The sequence below is a fragment of the Hippichthys cyanospilos genome, chromosome 14, assembly GCF_059441005.1.
Source record: "Hippichthys cyanospilos isolate Australia breed blue-spotted pipefish chromosome 14, RoL_Hcya_1.0, whole genome shotgun sequence".
NCBI lineage: Eukaryota > Metazoa > Chordata > Actinopteri > Syngnathiformes > Syngnathidae > Hippichthys > Hippichthys cyanospilos.
In genome coordinates, this window is record NC_142382.1 from 11770020 (window position 1) to 11778558 (window position 8539).

General features: G+C 41.3%; 2 protein-coding genes across 2 annotated transcripts; one reads left to right on the plus strand and one right to left on the minus strand.

The window, feature by feature from the left end:
• Window positions 1–110: 110 nt before the first annotated feature.
• ddx24 (DEAD (Asp-Glu-Ala-Asp) box helicase 24) lies at window positions 111–6422 on the plus strand. The gene is made up of 9 exons (XM_088433861.1): window positions 111–266; window positions 348–1146; window positions 1326–1736; window positions 3071–3224; window positions 3307–3816; window positions 3929–4004; window positions 4609–4797; window positions 4876–5005; window positions 5077–6422. Exons 2-9 carry the CDS (start codon window positions 351–353, stop codon window positions 5340–5342), a joined length of 2532 nt encoding a protein of 843 aa, XP_088289987.1. The 5' UTR covers window positions 111–266; window positions 348–350; the 3' UTR covers window positions 5343–6422.
• On the minus strand, window positions 5413–8392 carry LOC148412993 (ubiquitin thioesterase OTUB2-like). Its single transcript, XM_088433862.1, has 5 exons — window positions 7773–8392; window positions 7578–7696; window positions 7408–7492; window positions 6498–6689; window positions 5413–6258 (listed from the first exon to the last, which is right to left on the minus strand). The coding sequence occupies exons 1-5, from the start codon at window positions 7851–7853 to the stop codon at window positions 6052–6054; spliced, it is 684 nt and encodes a 227-aa protein (XP_088289988.1). The 5' UTR covers window positions 7854–8392; the 3' UTR covers window positions 5413–6051.
• Between the last annotated feature and the right edge of the window lie 147 nt (window positions 8393–8539).

Below are 8539 nucleotides of genomic sequence, written 5' to 3' on the forward strand. Positions count from 1 at the left end.
ATACCATACTCCACCCAGTAGGATGCAGTATTGCACCTAAACGTTGTTGGCCACCCAACAGAACAAGACATGATATCGCCGATGAATTGTTATTTTCTAACCACGTGACAACCAGTAATGGCTGCTCACTTGTGACATGTGTTGATGTAGTCGAACTCGATAACTGTTAAACGCGATCCAAAGGTGACAGCTTTGCTTATCGTAGAAGTTTAATCTTCTGGGAAACCAAGAAGCAGATTGGCACCATTTAAACCAATTTTTACGAAGTGAGTAGATCATTTTTTGATTGCCGAATGTAACACGTGTCGCATGATTTAGATCCCGTGTTTTATTTTTACCGTATATAGAAAATGGACACAAAGAAGACGAAAAAGAAACGTATGATCTACGCGCCGCCCAAGCGCAAAAACCGGAGCATTCAAGTGAAGGGCCAATGGAAGGCAGTAGACTTGGATCCCGAACTCTTGTCCGAGGACGGCCTGCTTGAGGGTCTGGTATGTTTTGAAAAACTGACAAATTATTGTCTTGTGGACATGAACAAGCCCGCAAGTGATACAAAGAATGACCCTAAAGGCGGAAAGAAGAAGAAGAAAAAGAAAAGAAAGTCCAGTGAAGATGAGGAGGGGATCGAAAAGGGAGGCATTGACAGCAAAGACTCAGAAAAGTTGTATGAACCTGTCAAGAAAAAGAAGAAAAAAATGAACATTTCAGACAAATCAACACCAGATGAGGCCACCACAATATTGATGCAGAATGATTCAAGTGAGGAAGATGAAATGACAACAGATCAATCGGACACACCTGATACAGAACCAGCTACCGTTGTCCTAGAAGATAAATCAAAACCTAAGAAAAAGACTAAAATAAAGAAGAAAAAAAATCAAAAAGAAAAGGACAAAAAGCAACATATGACTCAAAATTCAGAGAAAAAGCCCAAAAAACAACAGAAAAACTGGACTAATGCTGCCCTTTCTGTTTCTGAAGTCCAAAACGCTGATATGCATGCATGGAAAGACCTATTTGTTCCTCCTATTGTGCTGAAGGCCCTCAACAGCCTTGGCTTCACATCACCGACCCCGATTCAAGCCCTGGTTCTGCCCCCAGCCATCAGAGATCGTATGGATATATTAGGAGCAGCTGAAACAGGTAAGAATCTCTTCAAAATTGTACATTTCTTACACCAGATATTGGGCAATTTAAATCATGGAAGGAAATAATTGATGGAGGCCGCTGAAATACATTGAATTTTTTTGTAAACCGTCAAGAAAATTAGGACAAACCTCCAATATGCACTTTCCATTGAGACAAATAATGTGTCTTTTCAGGAAGTGGCAAAACATTAGCTTTTGGCATTCCCATGATCCATAACATCCTGGAGTGGAAGGATCACATTCATACCCCCGAGAATGGCAGCGTGGATCCAGACACGACACACGGAAGCTTGACAGAGTCCCCTAAAGCTGATCCTGAGGAGGCCGACGAGGAAAATGGAAGTATCGTGGGGCAGGCACACGACGGTGAATCTGGGAAAGATCCCAGTCAGGTTCACCACGATTCGGCTGATGGCGATCAAGATCTGGATGCCACTGATGTTGAGCTTGATGCCACTACTGTTGTGTGGAAGAAGAATGAAGCTGTTGGTGAGACTCGACCTCTGCTTGGATTGGTCCTCACACCCACCAGGGAGTTGGCAGTCCAGGTCAAACATCACATCGATGCTGTGGCCAGGTTCACTGGTGAGTCCTGCATGCACTTGCACACTTATGCTTCCACGTCATGTTGTACAATATGGACATCATTTTATATAATGAAACAGTGGTACCTTTTGAAGAGAGTTTCATTTGTTCTGTGACTACCAAAAAAATACTTGATCCTTAAGTTCGTCAGCAATATGTATGTAATTAATTTGTTAATTTCATCCATCTCCCACCTAAAGAACTCATTTGGTAAAAAACTGTCTTAATTCAACTTTTGAATATAAGTTGTAATTATTTCTCCACTGTTGTGCGAAGCACTATACTGCTATATTACACCACACGTTTGTTTGTTTTTAAACTTTATGCAGAATTGCGATTTCCAACACAGCCGGAGAGAGTGAAAGTTAACACAGCACACAGTAAGCCCAGCAGTGGTGGAATCTTTACATTTTTTTAATTACCCGATTTAAACCACTGCTTCACTAGCCATATAAATAGTGCTTTCTTATCATAGTGTTGTACCAAAAAAGAAACAATTTGGACACACTTTTTTTCTTGAGTGCATGAAATTGTGATCAGGACATCCCAAATGACAAGGTACACCTGGAAGTGAAAATTTTGATTTTTTTATTTTAATATTATTTTTTAATATCCTTTTAATGATAAACTGTATAATATCCCCAAATCAATTAGCTACTTCTCATCTTTTCTTTATTTGTAAAACACATTTTCTTTAAAAATAATAAAGATGAAACATAAATGTTCTGTGTAAAAATACTGTAATGTACCGTCCTTACAGTACATCCATGTTCGTCTTGCAGTACTGTAAATTGGTATTGGTAGATATTGTATGTAGTAAATTTGCTGCAGTTACAATGAACTACATTCATTATTTCTACAATGTTACTGAGGTGTTTGGTAAATTAAGTCGATTTCCAGTTCCTCAATTGACTCGTGACATGTTTATAAGACAAATAATCCTGCAATGCCACATAGCCCACCAAATTCATAATGATCAGTTAACTAATTACTATGGTCAATTGCTACTCTGTGTTTTACATTACAAAAAGTCCTAATCAAGCAATCAACTAAAGAAGGGTTTGGGGAAAGCCCTTTTCTGTTATGTCAGTGCACAAAGCATGCCTGGATGACCCCTTACCTCATTCAACATCAGTAAGCTTCGACAAATGTTCCTCAATGTCCAAAATCTTGGAAAAATCTTCACGGATGAGTGAAAGATGTTATAGCTGCAGAAAAAGGGGGATTTCTCCCATTGCAACTAGATGCTGGCCAATTTGATGACTGTCACTCTAGCCAGAGTATCAGAAATTCACTATCAGTTTGACATTAATAAAATGGTTGTTCTTTCACAGACATCAAGACAGCCATAGTGGTTGGTGGGATGGCACCCCAGAAGCAGAGAAGGATGTTGAATCACAGACCAGAAATCATTATCGCCACGCCTGGACGTCTGTGGGACTTGATCAAAGAGAGGCATCCACATCTTCTCAACCTCAGACAGCTAAAGTAGGTCACATGTCTCCTGCAGCACATGGAAAGCGTATTTTGCCTTGATAGTAATTGTTTGCCCCTTCGGTGCGTTCTCCAGGAGCTTAGTGATTGACGAAGCCGACCGCATGATAGAGCGAGGCCACTATGCCGAGCTGGAGTCTCTGCTCGAGATGCTGAACACCACGTACTTCAATCCCAAGAGGCAACATTTCATTTTCTCCGCCACGCTGACCATGACCCACAGCCTCCCCATGCGTGTGGTGCAGAAGAAGAAAAAGGAGCAGCTGACCAACAAGGTGGAGGCCCTCATGGAGAAAGTGGGAATAAAGTCCAAGCCCAAAGTTATCGACCTAACCAGGAAGGAGGCCACTGTGGAGACCTTAACTGAGACGCAGATCCACTGTCATAAAGAGGACAAGGACTTTTTCCTCTACTACTTCCTGTTGCAGTATCCTGGGCGCACAATGGTGTTCGCCAACAGCATTGACTGCATCAAGCGACTCAACTCGCTGATGATCCTTCTTGACTGCACACCAATGCCGCTGCATGCAAACATGCACCAGAAGCAGAGGCTGAAAAACCTGGAGAGGTTTGCCGAGAGGGAGAGGTAAGACTCCGTACTGCTTTTTGTTGCCTCTTAAGTAGATGCCAACGCTCAAGTGTGGAACTTGTGTATGAAATCTCAGCTAGTCTCTTTTTTTTTTCTCCAATTTCCATAGTTGTGTGTTACTGACGACTGATGTGGCAGCAAGAGGGCTTGATATTCCCAATGTCCAGCATGTCATTCACTACCAGGTAACATTTCTTACTTGATTGTCGTCACTGTTCACAATAAGCCGCGCCGTAATGCACAATCGTGCACTGCTGTCACCCTCTCAGTGGACAATAAAATGTTTACAGCACATAAAAATGATCAAACACTATGTGTATTAGCGTTTTGTTTTTTTTTTTTTGTAATATTCTCCTCATACCCCCAAAAGACGTTTACAACGTTGGCAGATTTGGTTGACATGTTGTGCTGAAAAATGTGTCAATAATGGCACAAAATGGTAAAAGTATGGCCGTATTAGAGACTGAAATGTGCACCATACGCCATAATGTGCGCTCCACCAAGATTAATTTTAGTCTTATGTGCAGGCTTTTCTGTGATATGATGACGTTGACATACAAACATGTGTATGTGGTTAAATGTTCTTGCATACGAACACAGCCAGTGTGTGATACCCAATGGACAAACATAGCTTGGCAGCAGTTTGCAAGAAAATTCAAAGGAGAATAAAAATGACCTCATGCCTTTTGGCAAAACACCTTCTGTCCATACAACACGCATAACATGCAGACCATCCCTCCACTGGCACATTTTTCTTTACCCACTCACTTGAGCCCCTTCCACGTTTAGGTTCCTCGCACATCCGAAATTTATGTCCATCGCAGTGGCAGGACGGCCAGAGCTACAAACGAGGGTCTCAGTTTGCTGCTCATCGGCCCTGACGACATGATGAACTTCAAAAAGATTTACAGGAACCTCGGAAAGGACGAGGAGCTTCCCGCATTTCCTGTGGAGACCCACTTAATGGAGGCAATCAAGGCAAGAGCATCACTCACCGCTGTTGAATTGGTCCTTAAGATGTGTTTTGAATGTTACAAAATGTCAATCTCAATACAGGAGCGTGTGAACTTGGCCCGAAAGATAGAAAAGCTTGAGTTCTTCAACAGTAGGCAAAAACATCACAACTCCTGGTTCAGGCAAGCAGCAGAAGCTATGGACATCGACCTAGACGAAGACCTCTTGCTAGGTTTGGACAATAACACAAAGTCCACATTTAGAACCGATCAAATGCAGCTCAACATTGGTGTATTTCTGCAGGCAAAGGAAGAGATGGGGATGATGACCGGGTGCAACAGAAGATGGTGAAGGAGATGAAGAAACACTTGAAGCATCTCCTCTCCCAGCCTGTGTTCAAGACTGTGAATAAAACCAAGTACCCCACTCAGATGGGGCGCCTGTGCCTGCCTAACCTGCCTCTTGCAGGGGAGCAAACTGCCCTCATGAGTGTTTCAGCGCAGAAGAGTAAAATGAAAACTGTTGCGTTGCAGCACAAAAAAAGAAAGCAGAAAAAGCGCCGGCACTGAACTTTTGCAGAAGTAAGAATTTAAAATTTACAATTTTCACATCTTGGAAATGGACACTCTTGGACAGCAATCAGAGACATTTTTTTAATGAAACATTTTAAATTGATACTTAAATTTAAACATTTGAAGCAGTAAAATGTTGCTATTTGGTCTACAATTTATCCGATAATGTCCTTTTTAATGCACAAATCCTTTTAACACATTTTGACACTGACTATCCATTCAAAATGACATAACATGCTCAGGGCTCTGGTAATCACCAAATATGGCTCAGGTTGTAAAAGTCACATGACCAAACCTGGTAAATGGGTGAACCATGGTTGGTTTTACACGGGCCTTGACCACATGTGACATCATTTTCCGTCAACAGGAAGTGGCAAAATGTATTTTAAAGGTATTAATGGCAAAAAATGTCTACTTTAGCTTAAATATACTGTATATTCTACTGCTGAAAATAGCTAAATAAGTATCTTAAAGTCATTTACTATATGTACAAGTAATTTGGAATGTAGAAGAAAAATATTAAGTCATTAGTAAAATGTGTGTTATATAATAGCATTCCCGGGCTGGTATGAGCAATACAGTGATGACATCTAAAATCTGACTTGGCAATTTGCTAGCGCTACTTTGTGAAAAGTAATGCGTGTGTGAGGAGAAGTTGCACACCATCCTAAAACGCTTTTGAAATTCAACTCGATCTCAAGTCCCTTCAGGGTGGCGGTCGTGGGCCCAGAATGCTAAAATGTGATACATGGTGGAGGAGGTGCATAGTCGGTTCACCCCCATCAGGGATAATGTGGTGCACCAACAATTCATCATCACCGTCCATTGAGACAACGTGGATGCAGATGTCCAGCGCTTGAGTGAGAGCCAGGATGTCCACATGGTCACACTCCATCCCCATTGCTTCCACTTCCTATACAGAGGGAATACAATTTAAAGGAGATGCACCGCAGAACAGAGTTGAACAAAGGTGTGGCCCAAGGGCTTAGTTCATCATAAGGAATTATATAATATTTAAGTTCACTATTTTTCCCAACCTTAAACGTCAGAACATCTCAATAAAAAAATAAAAATGTGGCCCGTGAGCACAAACATTTGTTCACCCCTGCTGTCTAGTCTGATGCGTTTCTACGCTACGGGTCAGGAACTGACTTTATTACAGTAGACCTGTAGACTGGGAGCCTCCACAAAGTTGCAGAAGTCCTCGGCATGATTCTGGAGGTGTGCGGATGTGAGCAGGCGCAGGTACTGCACCACGCTGTCCGAGGTCATGTGATCATTGAAGAACCTGAGCAGCATCTCCTCCCGCTCGCTGCCTTCGCAGTGCTCAATGACATTCAGCACCTTTTTGAGTGGATTTATTTATTTTTTAATTCTGCTTGGGTTCAGATCATGGTTTTATTACTTGAAGTTTGAAACAAAGGTAAAGCTTTTAAATCTTAAGATGTTTAATCTGGGTGTGTAACTATGTATAAAAAGAGTTATCTATCAGAACATTGAAATACTTTTTTTTTGAGGAGGGGTAAAACTTAGATTTTTGTACCTACCTTTACACCAAGGGCGACAGTTTTTTGCACAAGTCACATGATCTGCTTACAACAATTTGAATTTGCAACAATTTTAATATTTTTTTCTTTTATCTTTAAGGCAAGGGCTCTCAAACTTTTTGGAGTCATTGACTCCTTTTAGAAAGCAATTTTTTTTACAGACTTCTGCAGTCCCCACTGCAGAACCACTGCTTTGAAGAGACCTTTTGCCATTTTCAAAAGTAAATGGTTCACCAATGTTTTGGTCACCAATTTGGTTTTTAAACGATTTTCTTCTGTGCAATTAATACCTTTAAACGCGAATTTTGCCACTTGCTGTCTAATGGAAATAATGCATTCCATCCATCTAATTTCTTTGCCGCTTACTCTCACTGGGGTCGGGGCATGCTAAAGCCAATTCAATAATATAATAAAATCAATTATAAACCAAATACTGACTTAATTGCTAAAAACTGACTAAAAAATACTGGATATGGCTAAGGAAAAAAAACATCCTTTCTTAATGCATGACTTACTGTGTTCAAGTGGAGCTGAAAGAAACTCTGGTCAAATCCTGCAGAGGAGAGGTATTCGCTGGTCATTATGATTTTCTCCTTAAATCTGGACGTAAGATCATATGTCAATAATTCGAAATTTGGTTGAAGAAGATAAAAGATGTGGTTATTGTGATGGTGATAGTGGTGACCTTTGCAAAGCCTTAACGTTGTGCAGGATTGATTCCAAATAGGCGAAACAAAAGGCTCTGTAAAAACAATTTCCATCACCCCGCACTCTCCTCACGGAGGAAAACAAGCCGCTCAGCTCCTGATCAAGCACATAAATGGATTAACACAAAGGGGTATCTGAGTTAATAGCTAGGCCGCCGCCTGCTTTAACCTACTTGATATTTGCTAGAATTTTTATGTTGTCCGAAGACCACAGAAACATCCTCCCTGTCAGACACCAGACAGCCAGCCTCCATTTTTCGAAGAAAGTTAAGCGATCGCACAGGGTACGGTTTCGAACAGCGATCTCGTCATGCCACTTGGCACTGCGACATTCCGTTACGTTTCGGTGATAAAGTAAATCAGACGCAGCGTTCAAAAGCGCTTCACTAGGGGTTGTTTTCGATTTGGACGGAAGTGTGATAGTAACACGTGTTTGTCACTTAAAGGCACAGTGCATCTTTGTAACACTGAGCCGGCAACGACAACGTAATGTCCTGCCTCAAACAAACAAAAAATTCAAGGCCACATTAAAGTGAAGGTTAGAATACGTCACATATTCAAGTCGCACGTTTCAAGTCAAGGTTCAAACTAATTCAAAGTTGCTGCGAAAACAAAACAAAACACAGGAGGCCTCGGGGTTCAGCTATATCTATCCTTTAAATGTGTCCCATAACTTTAAACGAATAAATACATGTATAAATTAATTAATAAAACAATCAAACGTTGTCGATCCAAAGTATGTTTGAAAGAGATGCGCAGGACTCCCGGATAAACATGGCGGCAAGGTCTGCACGTCCTGAACCTACATACGTCCGTGCATTACTCGGCTAGGGCGCTCTCTAGCGGTCCATAATCGCAAATTGTTGACAATTCCGACTTTCCACTTGTCTGGAATGCAGCATTAACGACACTACCTCCACCTCCTTTACGGCAAATGGAA

Bases quoted from the DNA above. Each gene is read 5' to 3' on its own strand.
- ddx24 (XM_088433861.1), top strand. From the start codon at position 351: ATGGACACAAAGAAGACGAAAAAGAAACGTATGATCTACGCGCCGCCC. The intron at 1,147-1,325 runs GTAAGAATCTCT...GTGTCTTTTCAG, and splicing joins ATTAGGAGCAGCTGAAACAG to GAAGTGGCAAAACATTAGCT. The intron at 4,798-4,875 runs GCAAGAGCATCA...ATCTCAATACAG, and splicing joins ACTTAATGGAGGCAATCAAG to GAGCGTGTGAACTTGGCCCG.
- LOC148412993 (XM_088433862.1), bottom strand. From the start codon at position 7,853: ATGGAGGCTGGCTGTCTGGTGTCTGACAGGGAGGATGTTTCTGTGGTC. The intron at 7,697-7,772 runs GTAGGTTAAAGC...GTGCTTGATCAG, and splicing joins AAAATTCTAGCAAATATCAA to GAGCTGAGCGGCTTGTTTTC. The intron at 6,259-6,497 runs GTCAGTTCCTGA...CCCTCTGTATAG, and splicing joins TACAGGTCTACTGTAATAAA to GAAGTGGAAGCAATGGGGAT.